General features: G+C 40.4%; 1 protein-coding gene across 3 annotated transcripts in view; it reads right to left on the minus strand.

Moving 5' to 3' along the window:
• The window catches only part of PDCD4 (programmed cell death 4), a 33,266-nt gene that overhangs the window by 13,183 nt on the left and 6,121 nt on the right, over positions 1 to 13,962 (minus strand). For 2 of the 3 annotated variants that reach the window (XM_054034318.1, XM_054034317.1), the window contains exons 2-6: positions 8,614 to 8,762; positions 8,220 to 8,331; positions 7,104 to 7,204; positions 2,167 to 2,466; positions 1,462 to 1,556 (exon numbers count right to left, since the gene is read on the minus strand). In XM_054034318.1, the coding sequence (XP_053890293.1) occupies positions 1,462 to 1,556; positions 2,167 to 2,466; positions 7,104 to 7,146 (438 nt within the window). In that variant the 5' untranslated portion in view covers positions 7,147 to 7,204; positions 8,220 to 8,331; positions 8,614 to 8,762. The remainder of the gene's footprint in view (positions 1 to 1,461; positions 1,557 to 2,166; positions 2,467 to 7,103; positions 7,205 to 8,219; positions 8,332 to 8,613; positions 8,763 to 13,962) is intronic. The other variant, XM_054034319.1, reaches the window with a different exon arrangement.

Genomic DNA, 13,962 nt, shown 5'->3' on the forward strand with positions numbered 1-13,962 from the left:
GTGCTGCCTAATGGGGAAGCTAAAGAGGAAACCAGTACTTAACACAGTCTGAAAAACGCATCCCGCGGTGTCTTTCATAAACTAAGAGCAGCAGCTTTGGTAAGCCAGTACTTAAAGTGTCCAACTCAGCAGTTTGGCTTGATTTTTAAATGTTTGGAGTATTTTTTTTTTTTTTTAAACTGGGTCTACAACTCCCTATGACCCATTCAACTGTAAGCACTGGAAGGGAAAGCCACACTTGAGAGTGGACATTTACACACTTATCCTAGGCCAGTGATCCCCAAACTTTTCACGGTCATGCCCCCTGTCTACACCCACCCCCCAGGAACTGTGGCCCCACTCCCGGCCCCTGTGGGTGGGCACAGACAGGAGTAAGGGAGCAAGACTGGGGCCACAGCTGGGAGCAGGGCTGGGGCCGGGAACAGAGCCACAGTTGGAGGCTGAGGTTGGGGCTGAAGCAGAGCGGGGCTAGGTGGTGCTCCCGTCCACTGTGGGGGCTGGCCCGAGCCCCGCCATGCCCCCTCGAACATTCCTCTGCACCTCAGAGTTTGGGGACCTCTGTTCTAGGCTCTTTAAATATTGTCTGTAGCCTTAGACGCAGATTATCTATTCTCAACCCTCAACAAGCTACTATGCGCTATTTGAGAGAGCCAAGATACAACAGTGACTACTTTATGCATTTCTTTTCAGCTGTCAAGATATGCCCCCTTAAGCTTTGACACACAGAGTGGGCAGTGGTGTCAACATCTGTTAAAGAATCCTTTGACTTCAGCCATTAGATCTATATTTTACCTTCAAAGCAGTGCATCAAGCCGATTTCCTAGATTTGATGTGCACCGCTGTATTAAAAAGCCAGAGTGTTCCACTTTGAAATTGATTTTATCTTGGTTCATACCCAAATACTGAAGATAGGACCATATGACCAGTTTTTCCCCCTACCAACTGCACAGAGTCTGTACAATGAGCAACTGCAGAAAGAGTTAAAAACTGAAAGGTGTACTGGCTTTGAACTCCTTCAGAGACCTGCAGCATTTAGTGTTCATGTCTAATAATTTAAAACAAAGAAGAGAAAAAAAGCTACCACACATACTTAGCAGTTGTACCTCTGTGTCTTTACTATAAAGTATATGTCAAGAACCTGATTTATCTACTATTCTTTTTATCCATATGCAATAGGCACCTTAAAAATCAGTACCAACACTAGCAGTATCTAAATACTGAAAATGGAATTTGTTTTCACTTCTGTTGATACCAACTTAACACTTCAAAATATTACTGTTGTAAGAGACCCTGATGATTTGTGAACACTAGTTTTGTAGTAAAACCAATACAAGAATGTAGGCATTTTTATAAAAAGATTAAAGAAAAAACTACCAAAATATACATTTTAATTACAATTTAAAGGACTGAGAAAAACATTTTTTCTTGAAAGTCACTGTATAAAACAAAACATTTGCTCACCTGGTCATCGTCATAGTTGGGATCTTTAATATCCACTTCCTCCACGTCATACACTTGCCCTGGGGTACCCCAAACACCTTTGCCACCTGCACCACCTAGCAAAACATGCAAAAGTGAAAAAAAAAAAAAAAAAAAAAAAAAAAAAGGATAGCCAGCTTATGGTAAATGCTAGGTTGATCTCAAAATATCTCCATACTATCATGCCTCATTCGGACATGTGTGTGTAAGCCTCAGATTTTCTGGGATATGCAGAAGTATTTACATAATATCTTTCAACTCCCAGCCATTTGGGCTTTGCACCACTTGAGTCAGGAAACTGTGAGCAACGTGAGGCAGCATGAAGAGTGCTGAAGGTTGAAATAATTGTGCTCTAAGTTATTAAAGGGAGTATCCCAGATATAAATTCCATCATAAACCTCAAGATCTGTAGATTGTACTGTACATTATGATATATCAACAATGTAGTATCCTAAAGAAATAAGTTGATTGTGCTTGGTATAATGAATAACGCATGTGTGTACACCATAATCCATTATTGAAGATCGCTATCTGCTGTGGCCATCCCCATCCAACCATTATAAAAAGAACTACTGAATGGCAGGATAGACGGAAAAGGTTGTTTAGGGAGAAGATAATCCAAATGGAAAAACATGCCTTTAGACAAAAGCCCATAAGCAGAGACCCTTCTTAGTAGGCTACACCAACCTTTCTTTGGTAGTCCCCTTCCTTTTCCAGACCGGGATCGTCTGTCCAGAAATTTTCCCTTTGGACTAGTTGGTGCAGTAACTCCACTTTTCAGTGCCTCTCCATTATCACTAACAGAGTCTCCTCTCCCAGAATCACGAGAAGAATTTTTCCTTAACCGCCTCTTTGCTCTAGCATTAATTTTAGCTTCATTAATGGAAGATGCAGCTATCCAATTTCCATTGATTTCAGTCTTTATTTCCTCACTTCCAGCATTTTCTTCCTCACCAGAAAATGGAGTGTCACTTAGATGATCAAGTTCTCAAAAGAGAAAAGACACAAAGAAAAATCTAGTTACTGCTTTAAGCAGTTATCGTAAAAGTTATACAAAATATTCATCATGATTTTTAAAAATTACATGTTTAAAATGGAAACCTGTAATATAAAAGAAATATTAGATGTAAGGTTGCTGAACCAAAGTACCTGACCACATTCCAGTTACTTTTATTTAAGGCAAAGTTGTTGCTTTTCCATTGCCGGTGCAGTGGCATAATGGGAAATAAAGCTCTCCTAAGCTACATGCCAAAGAACATGTATGTGGGTAGGTGAAGAGCAACTGAATGAACATTTTACAAATAGATAAACCAAGTAAAGAGGTTCTGTAAACAAGCATGGAGCTACTTGGGTTTATAATGTCTCTCGAACTCAGTAAAACATATCCATTTTCCGTAAGTAAAATTCATAGAGTACCACTGGCTGCAATAGAAATAAGAGATAATAAACTGCAAGAGCACACACTTGGAAATTTCTCAGCATACCACCAATGAAGAACTGACTTTCCGGTTGATAAGCAGTAACACAACTTTTTTTAAAAATTGGAATCTTTACCAAGATGCAACGGCATAAAATAGGAAGTGTTTCACTATACCTTATTGGGCTGGTTCTGCAAACACTCCCGGACGCAATGCTTACACCTACATATAGTCTCATTGCAGTAAATGGGACTACACTCTTAAGTAAGAGCTACACCCAATAATAAGGCTTGTAGGCTCAGACTTTAGTTTTTAAAATAGAATTCCATCTATGTGTACATGCTGAAGGTTTGCAGAGTGGGGCCCTTAGCATTTTTTCTATTTTTAGAACAGACACTTGAAAACATGTCTGCTTATACTTAACCTGTTCTATGGATGAACAGAAAATTTTAAACTTCCCAGCTATCAATCTAGCACTTCCACATGCACTAAATTCATGTACAATTTTTTTGAAGTGACATTACTTCATTATGGTAAATACTACCTGGCAATTTCCATTTGGCTACGTTTCTCAGAACTGAAATATTTTCAAAACTAATGACAGGTTTCAGAGTAGCAGCCGTGTTAGTCTGTATCCGCAAAAAGAAGAACAGGAGTACTTGTGGCACCTTAGAGACTAACAAATTTATTAGAGCATAAGCTTTCGTGGACTACAGCCCACTTCTTCGGATGCATATATGCTCTAATAAATTTGTTAGTCTCTGAGGTGCCACAAGTACTCCTGTTCTTTTTTCAAAACGAAGCAGTTTTATGGAAGGTAATTGAGAACAAAATGCCGTAATGAAGCAATTCCAACTTCAAAGTATCTGCCCGGGGGGGTAGGGGTGGGGATGTCTGGCTCCTTGGAGTTGGAAGAACCTAATATATGTGATTTCTGGTTCTAATGGTCATTTAACACAGAAGTCTGGTTGTCTGGATGGTGCATGAGGGGCTAGAGTGCCTGAAGGGGTCTGTCTCTGGCTTCATAATAACTAGTATAGTATTTTGAAAGCACATATTTGTTATTGGCTTGGTGATAGAATATACCACGTGCCTGGAGTACATGCCCTGTATTTTGGCAATATGACCTGAGATTGGCACTCTTAGCTGTATACCAGGCAGCGTGACAAGAGTGACGTTAAGGTCAATTCTGGTCTCGGTCTCTAGATCAGTAATATGGAAATCTTCCCAGAAGTACTTCTAAACCTCGAAGGGCCAGCACATTGTTGCAATGCTGAAACATTACATACTTACTATCAACGCTAAAGTGACCATTTAAAAATAAAATAAATTTGAACAAAGGCTATTGAGAACATACTTTTCCCCGTTTGTGCACAAACAGCTTACCTTTATAATTCTGTAAGCAACTAGACCGCAGTGAGAATTAGTCACCTCATTAGACTAAGACTATGTTAAACAATTAAGCATTAGTTTTGGCACTGGCCTATACACAATTACCAGCATGTTTTAAGTTCTATCGTTTTGCCCTCCACTACAGAGCAGGGTAAATGCATTAAGTGCAGTTTGAGAAGAGTAACTAGAAGTTTATATCTCTAAAAAGTGTTTAAAATTTAAATAAATAGTTTAAGTACAAATAAAAAAAAAAGATGTTTTTGAATAGTTTCACTGCAATGAAAAGTATTCTAGATCAGTAAGCCTTTACCCATAATAAAGAAGTGAACCAGTTTAGCGAAATTGATCTAGTTAAACTGATACAACCACTAATGTAGAAACACTTGAAACCTTTAACCTTGGCTTCTATAAATTTATTTTAAAACTAATAATCTAAAGCAATTTAAGCAAAAATGAACGTGCTTAAAGTGCACCTACATTGGGTTTAATGTCATTAATTTAGTTGTCACTCCAGTTTTCTAGTATAAAGGAGAGCCTGAGACTCATAGTACTTACTGAGCAAGTACAACCAGTTCATCTTCTATTAAATTTATGATCAAGATGAGTTTAGCAATACAGAGGCTTTTGTAAAAGGAAATCATGCCTCTCCAGTCTATTAGAATTCTTTGAGAGGGTCAACAAGCATGTGGAGGACAAGGATGATCCAGTGGATATAGTGTACTTGGACTTTCAGAAAGCCTTTGACAAGGTCCCTCACCAATGGCTCTTAAGCAAAGTAAACAGTCATGGGATAAGAGGGGAAGGTCCTCTTGTGGATCAGTAACTGTTTAAAAGATAGGAAACAAAGGGTAGGAATAAATGGTCATTTTTCACAGTGGAAAGGGGTAAATAGTGAGGTCTCCTGAGGATTTGTACTGGGATCAGTGCTATTCAGTGTATTCATAAGTTATGAGGAAAACAGGGAGAACAGTTAGGTGGAAAAGTTTGCAGACGGTACAAAGTTACTCAAGATCGCAGTCAACTTTGGACTTAGCTAAGAGTTACCAAGGAATCTCACAAAACTAGGTAACCAGGCAACAAAATGGCAGATGAAATTCAATGTTGATAAATGCAAAGTGCTGCACATTGGAAAACATACTCCCAACTATACATACAAAGTGATGGGGTCTAAATCTGCTGTTACCACTCAAAGATCTTGGAGTGATCGCGTATAATTCTCCAAAAACATCTGCTCAGTGGCAATCAAGCTAACAGAATGTTAGGAACTATTAGGGAAGGGATAGATAATAAGACAAAAAAATATTGTTGTCACAATATAAATCCATGATACGCCCACACCTTGAATACTGCGAATAGTTCTGGTAGCCCTGTCTCAAATAAAGATATATTAGAAATGGAAAAGGTACAGAAAATGGCAATAAAAACAAGTATGGGTAAGGAATTGCTTCCATATGATACTCCTGGAGGAATTCTGCACCGCTGCACACATGCAGAATTCATGTCCCCTGCAGATTCCCTCCCACCCCTGCAGAAAATACATTTTGCCAGAGAATCACTGCAATTACACATTTCACCCACCAGGAGCTGCTGTGGCACCACAAGAGAGGGAAGCCGGCTCACAAGCCGGAGCAGTTAGCCACAGAGAGGGAGGCGGCAGAGGTCAGGTGAAGAGGCACAAAACACGGGGCTGGATAACCGTACTCAAGAGAGTTGTTATGAATTGCTCCCAATCCTGCTGGAAAGGCATAACAAGCGGGGTTCTGCAGGGGTCTGTTTTGGGACCAGCTCTGTTCAATATCTTCATTAACGACTTTGATATTGGCACAGAAAGTACGCTTATTAAGTTTGCAGAGGATACCAAACTGGGAGGGATTGCAACTGCTTTGGAGGACAGGGTCATAATTCAAAATGATCTGGACAAATTGGAGAAATGGTCTGAGGTAAACAGGTTGAAGTTTAACAAAGACAAATGCAAAGTGCTCCACTTAGGAAGGAACAATCAGTTTCACACATACAGAATGGGAAGAGACTGTCTAGGAAGGAGTACGGCAGAAAGGGATCTAGGGGTTATAGTGGACCACAAGCTAAATATGAGTCAACAGTGTGATGCTGTTGCAAAAAAAGCAAACGTGATTCTGTGATGTATTAACAGGTGTGTTGTGAGCAAGACACGAGAAGTCATTCTTCCGCTCTACTCTGCGCTGGTTAGGCCTCAACTGGAGTATTGTGGCCAGTTCTGGGCACCGCATTTCAAGAAAGATGTGGAGAAATTAGAGAAGGTCCAGAGAAAAGCAACAAGAATGATTAAAGGTCTTGAGAACATGACCTATGAAGGAGGGCTGAAAGAATTGGGTTTGATTAGTTTGGAAAAGAGAAGACTGAGAGGGGACATGATAGCAGTTTTCAGGTATCTAAAAGGGTGTCATAAGGAGGAGGGAGAAAACTTGTTCACCTTAGCCGCTAAGGATAGAACAAGAAGCAATGGGCTTAAACTGCAGCAAGGGAGGTTTAGGTTGGACATTAGGAAAAAGTTCCTGTCAGGGTGGTTAAACACTGGAATAAACTGCTTAGGGAAGTTGTGGAATCTCCATCTCTGGAGATATTTAAGAGTAGGTTAGATAAATGTCTATCAGGGATGGTCTAGACAGTATTTGGTCCTGCCATGAGGGCAAGGGACTGGACTCGATGACCTCTCGAGGTCCCTTCCAGTCCTAGAATCTATGAAAAAGCCACCACAATACAATTTACAAATAAAAGAAATTCCAGTGTCAATTAAACAATAGTTTAAATACAAAAACTAAAGACGTTACATACCTGTTGGGTTAACATTGTATATCGGCTCATTTTCTACTTCCATAGTTGTTTAATTGCACTTCAACTGAACTGACTGTAAACGGAAATCTTTCCTTTCAGGCCTAAAAAGAAAAGAAAAGAAAAGAAAAGAAAAGAAAAGAAAAGAAAAGAAAAGAAAAGAAAAAGGCAGTAAATGCAATTACATTGAATACAGAAATACATTTGATTTTTCAGTGGACTAAAGTCTGACTGAATTAGAATATTAGGAGTCTTTTACCTAGTCAACATTCATTTTCACCCAAATTCAAGTATTAAGACTGGTATTTTTTTTTTAAATTAGCATTAACTTACTGGTGCTAGTGAAAATATTCATGGGATGGTGAAAATGTAACAGAGAGCACCATTTATAAAACAGCACTGGTAACAGTGTACAACTGTAACACCAAGAAGAAGGTCAAATCTACACTTCAAGTTTTACTAGTATACTTTTTTTTTTTTTTTAAACCAAACACCGCACCCCTAATTGACCTATGTAGTTGTTATACTGGTAAAAACCCTAGTGCAGGCACAATTACACCGATGTAAAGATGACTCATACCAGTATAGTTATTCCCCTTCCCATATAGGACTATCTATGGGGGTTTAAAGCATCTTTATGACACCATACATGCATCCACACTAGGAGAGTTGTACTAATTCAACTATACCACTATAGTTAAAGCATTAGTACCTTCTAGTCTGGACAAGCCCTTACCATGCATCCTAATTCACTGGCTCCCCTACACTCAAACACAGATCTATAGGCCATATACATTTATTCTACAGAAGTACACACACCTGAGAAGCTCTCACCTCTGTATTCTCTCATGAATACTCTGCTCTCTCCTTTTTCTGTGTATTCTGCTAGCTAGGGGTCAAGGTGAACAAGTTCTCTCTTTCTAGAGAGATTACTGTTATTTTCCTCTCCTCCCTTCCCATTCATCTCTATAAACAGCTAAATAATGAGATTTTGAAAGAGATGGCATCTCCCCTTATCTTAAAAAAAAGATTTCAGCCAGTAAGACTACAATATGCAAGTGAATCAGGTGGGCAGTACACAAAGACATATTGGCTACATCATTTATCAAACACTATTACCTTCAAAGTTTTCATGAATCACTTTGTAGTCTTGTGAATGTTATTGGTAGGTGTAGTTCTCCCATGAGATTTCAATGGCTTTTCTCCTCTTCTCTTTCCACCTGTTGCAGTCCTACAAACACTTTATTGTTGAGTGGCCAGTTTGTGACATTAGGTGACATCAACCCTCCCCATTTTTCTCCTCTAGTTCACTTGCCTAGTACAGACTTATTCACTACAGTGATGAATAACCAGTGGTTGAAGGTACAACACTTGTCTTTTTATAGTGATTTCTGTGTATAATCCAATTTTCTCAGGTCACACCCCAATTTCAAACAATTAACCTTGAGTAAGGCAATGTCCTCTCCCCCATGCCATCCAATACCTCATTTAAATGTCTTTCTTTCAGCATTACCTCAATCATTCAGTTCTGAAGCACTCTTATTATGCTAAGAGTCTTCTCTTGTACTGCTCACTCAGTCAGACGATCTTGATTCCCCTTCCTATCTTAGGAGGTTAATTTTCTTCTTCCTAGTAGAATGTTCCATTACAAATGTGTTTCTCCTTTAAAACAAAAGGAAATACAATTATATAGTAATAAAGAGACTGCATAGAACACTAGAACTAGGAAAAGTAATTTTAACATTTATTATAACTACCACCAGTGAGGAGGATTTTTTCCCCCCATACAGGACCTCCCACAAACCTATTTGAGACCACCTTCCATTTCAAAAATTTGAAAGGACATCTGTCTGTAATATTCCTTGGGGGGTCATGACCCTCAGGTTCAGAACCCCATCTTAGACTATAAACATGACATGGATGCCAGCACACCTCAGCTTTACAGCTCACACAGTCACACTAATCAGGAGACTGCACTGTCAGTCAGGGCTGCCCGTAACTATTCTAGGGCCTACGCAGCCCCCCTGTGGGGGAGGGGGAGCAGGGCTGGCTTGGGGGGCAGGGAGATACCGCCCCTCCAACACTCACCAGCGGCACTGGGGCAGAGCAGGGGCGGGAAGAGGCAGACCGTGGGCTTTGGGGAAGGGGTGGAGTGGGGGCGGGGCTGGGGAGGAGCAGGATGGGAAGAGGCGGGGTGTGGGCTTTGGGAAGGGGTGGAGTGGGGGCTGGGCTGGAGCAGGGTGGGAAGAGGCGGGGCGGGGGCTGGAGCAGCACGCAGATTTCCTGGTGCCCTACGCAGCTGCGTACTTTGTGTATGGGTAGGGACGGCCCTGCTGTCCATCTAGAGATGGATAACATTTACACCTCCAGACTAAATATTAACTTTAATTCTTAGGCTCCAAGGGCCAGAAGGGACCATTGTGACCATCTAATCTGACTTCCTGTAAAACACAGGCAATAGAACTTCTCCAAAACATTCCTAGAACAGTATGTTTTAGTAAAACCTGCAGTCTTCATTTAAAAATTACCAGTGATGGAGAATTCACCAGGACCCTTGGTAAACTACTCCAGTGGTTAATTACCCTCACTATTGAATATTTACATCTTATTTCCAGTCTGAGGACTTGTCTTCACTTACAGCACTACAGAATCGAAGTCAGCATAGTTAATCCACCTCCCCGAGAGGCTATAGCTATGTTGACAGGAGAAGCCCTCCCATCGACATAGCTCTGTCTACATGAGGGATTAGGTTGATATAATTACATTGCTCAGCGTATGGATTTTTCACACCCGTGAGCAACACCGTTATACTGATATAGGTCTGTAGTATAGTCCTGGCCTGAATTTCTTAATATAAATTTCCAACCTTTGGATTGTGTTATACCTTTTTCAGTTAGACTGAAGAATGCATTATCAAATATTTGTTCCCCACAGGTACTTACAGACTAATCAAGTCACCCATTAATTTCCTCTTCATTAAATTAAACAGATTGAGCTCCTTCCATCTATCACTATAAGGCATGTTTTCTAATCCTTTATTCGTTCTTTTGGTTTTTCTCTGCAGTCTCTCCAGTTTATCAACATCCCTCTTAATTGTGGGCACCATCCCTGGCTAGTAACAGTCGCATCAGTGTCAAGTATAGAGGTAAAATAACCTCTCAAGTCCCCTGTTTATGCATCCCAGGATCACATTAGCTCTTTTTGCCACAGAGTCACATTGGGAGCTTACTTTCAGCTAATTATCCACCACATCTTTTTTTAAAATCACTGCTTCCCAGGATAGAGTCCACCATCCTGTAAGTATGGCCTATATTCTTTGTTCCAAGATGTATATGTTATGTATTAAAATTGCATATTGTTTGCTTGCACCAAGTTTAGCAAGAAATCCAGATCACTCAGAATCAGTGACCTGTCTTCTTCATAATTTAATTCTCCCCAAATTTTGCAGTCAGCTGCAAACTTTATCTGTGATGACTTTGTTTTCTTCCAGGTCACTGACACGTTAAATATCGTAGGGCCAAAAAAAATGATCCCTGCAGGGCCCCACTGGAAACCCACCTGCTCGATGATGATCCCCCATTTGCAATTACATTGAGACCTATCAGCCATTTCTTAATCCAGTTAAGGTGTGCCATGTTAATTTTATATCATTCTAGTTTTTTAATCAAAATGTCACCTTATAGAAATCTAAATATGTCAACACTATTATCTTTAATCAACCAAACTAGTAATCTCATTAAAAAGATGGGATCCAGTTAAATCCTGTCAAACTATCTTCCATAAACCCATGTTGGTTTCCATTACCCTCCTTCAATTCTTGATTAATTGATATAAACTGCTCTGTATCTTGCCCAAGATTGATATCAGGCTGACAGACTGATAAATTGCCAGGGTCATCCTGTTTACCATTTTTAAAAACTAGCACAACATTAGCTTTCTTACAGTCTTCTGGAACTCCCGTGTTCCAAGACATATTGAAAATCTACATTAAATGGTCCAGTGAGCTCCTCAGACAGCTCTTAAAACTCTGGGATGCAAATTATTTGGACCTGCTGATTTTAAAATGTGTAACTTTAGTAGCTTCTGCTTAATATTATCCAGAGAAACTAGCATAGTAAAAAGAGTTATCATCAACATATGATGAGACTGCATCATCTGTTTTCTCCCCAAATACAGAATTCATATTTACTGAACACTTCTACCTTTTCTGCATTATTATTGCTAATTATAGCATTTCCACCTAGTAATGGACCAATACAATTGTCAGGATTCTTTTTGTTCCTAATAAAATCTAAATATATAATTATTGTGCATAACACTGCTCGCCATAGATTTTTCCTTGTGTCCCTTTGCATCTCTTACGAATTTTCTACAATTCCAATCCAATTACTATCAACTTCCACCTTTCTTCCATTTGTTATATATTTTTATTTTTAATAGCTACCTTCACTACCCCTCTATAGCAGGTTGTTTTTTTAAATCAGTATGGTTAAATGGGCTTGCTTAAACTTGGTAATGCTAGTATTCAACATCAGTCTTAGGACTACTTCACATTTTCTAACTAAAAACCATTATTATTCATCTACTACAGTATAAGATCTGAAAATCTGTACAAAGCGCATATTGGTAGCATCGTGTCATAAATACAGGCCAGTCTAGACACACGATGATGTGCTCCTACTTTGCTCAAACTAATTTTCTAAAGCTTCATATAGTGAAAAATAATTTGTCATGTATTAAAAAGTTTTCAAAGTTACACACACATATTCATAAGAAGATCAGAGCTTTTGTGCCTCACAGCAAATCCAGAGCATAAGTATATATATACTGTAGATATATACACTCAAACTTGGTGTTAATTTTTTTAAAGCAAATCTCAAAGGGCTTTGCAAAGGAGATCAGTATCATTACCTTCATTTTACAAAGGAAGTGACAGAGGCACAGAGATGAAGTGACTTGACCAAAGTCACCCAGCAGGCCACTGGCAGAACCCATCTCCCCTGAATCCCAGTCCAGAGTTCTACCAACTATACCAGTGGATCTCAACCTGTTCTCTGCGTAACCCTGGGGGGCCGCAGACTATGCCTAAGATTTCCAAAAAGGTCTGCACCTCCATTTGAATTTTTTTAGGGGCCTGCAAATGAAAAAAGGTCGAGAACCACTGAACTAGACCACACTGCCTCAGCTGAATATACAAGACAAACAGGGCCGGCTCCAGGCACCAGCCCACCAAGCATGTGCTTGGGGCGGCGCCTGGAGGGGGGCGGCGCGGTGGGGCGCTCCGGCCCGAGAGACGGGCTGCGACTGGGCTCTCCGCCCTCCCCACGGCACTCCGGCCGCCAGGGAGAGCGGAGCCGCAGCGGGCTCTCCGCCCTGCTCCCAGCGCTCTGGCCGCCGGGGAGAGCAGAGAGCCCCGGCCGAGCTCTCCGCCCTGCTCCCGGCGCTCTGGCCGGTCGGGGATTGCAGGCCCGCGGCCGGGCTCGGCACCCTCCCCTGCCGCGCTGGGGGGGGAGAGGGGCGCGCGGCGGGTGGCTTTTTTGCCTAGGGTGGCAAAAAAGCCAGAGCCTGCCCTGAAGACAAACACATGGTAAAAGTAAGCATTATTTTCTCTATTTTATAGATGGGGAATTGAGGCAGAGGGAGATTAAATTACTTGCCAAGGAAATCTGTGGCAGAGCTGGAAATTCAATCCACATCTTTCATATCTTAGTCCAATTACTTAATTGAAATACCCCCCCTTAGCTGACTCTGTATTTGCACTTTTACATGCAAGTTGTACTATCATGCTTTGAAATGTTACCAGCCCCCACTGATCAATGATAAAAATACTTACTTGTATTACCACTTCCTTCTACCATGCAAGCAGATACTTACTTTCTTTTTTAGTAAGTTTATAGCCACAAAATTGATTTTTTGGGGGGGTGACAGAAGGGAGAGAGGGGTACCACATGGATCATACATCTGGGTAAGCCACCGTAATTGAGGAAGAATGTGTACCTTCATTGACTGTTAACATGTTTAACAAAAAGTTACATATTTTTAGTATTATTGGCATTCAAACTCAGATACTTAAAGCTTGTTTTTTCCCCTCCTTTGTGTAATCCCCAATAACAAAAAATATTCTGGGATAAAAATAAGTAATATTATAGATGTGAAATAAAATCCAGGTCCCATTTCCACAGCTCTCTGTTCCATAGCAATAATACTTGGTTTTGACCAGTAGACTAAGCAGATATGACTATTAAAACAAAGATAGCCTCTTGCTGTTGGCTCTATTTTTCCAGTGTCACTTTAATTACTGTAAACACACTTAAGAAAACAAAACAGGTTGAACATTAAATTGTTAACACTCACTGACACGCCATAGGTTCATGGAGCCTTTAGAGACAAGATCCGTAGTGCAGAGTTGTTAATATGAACAAAGTAATGCATAGCAACATTATGTAAGTACTAAGTTAATGACCTATTACTTAAAACTACTATGTGGTTCAAGAGGGTTACTTCTGCGTATTCATACTCCTGAGACTATGCCACCTTAGCCCTGCAGAGTGAACCCTAAAATTCCAACATATTAATTTATATTTGAGGCAGCCCCAAAACATTCTCAAAATGGAGACTTGCTCGAGGCTTAGGAGACTGCTGAAGACAGCCCTACAGCCTCTTACTGTGGTAGTGACTTCCTTGGAGCTAACTATGAGTCCTGAGAAATTACCTACATTGGCTTGTTCCGGCAGAACAGAGGAGTATCCAATACCAACACATCAGCGGATACCTACTCGTTACCTTGTTTCTTGTTATATGGGTAACTTCCAATATCAACAGAGATAAGTTCCTTAAAAGCCCAAATCATCCTCAGCAACAG

This window comes from Malaclemys terrapin, chromosome 7, assembly GCF_027887155.1.
Source record: "Malaclemys terrapin pileata isolate rMalTer1 chromosome 7, rMalTer1.hap1, whole genome shotgun sequence".
In the NCBI taxonomy this organism is placed as follows: domain Eukaryota; kingdom Metazoa; phylum Chordata; order Testudines; family Emydidae; genus Malaclemys; species Malaclemys terrapin.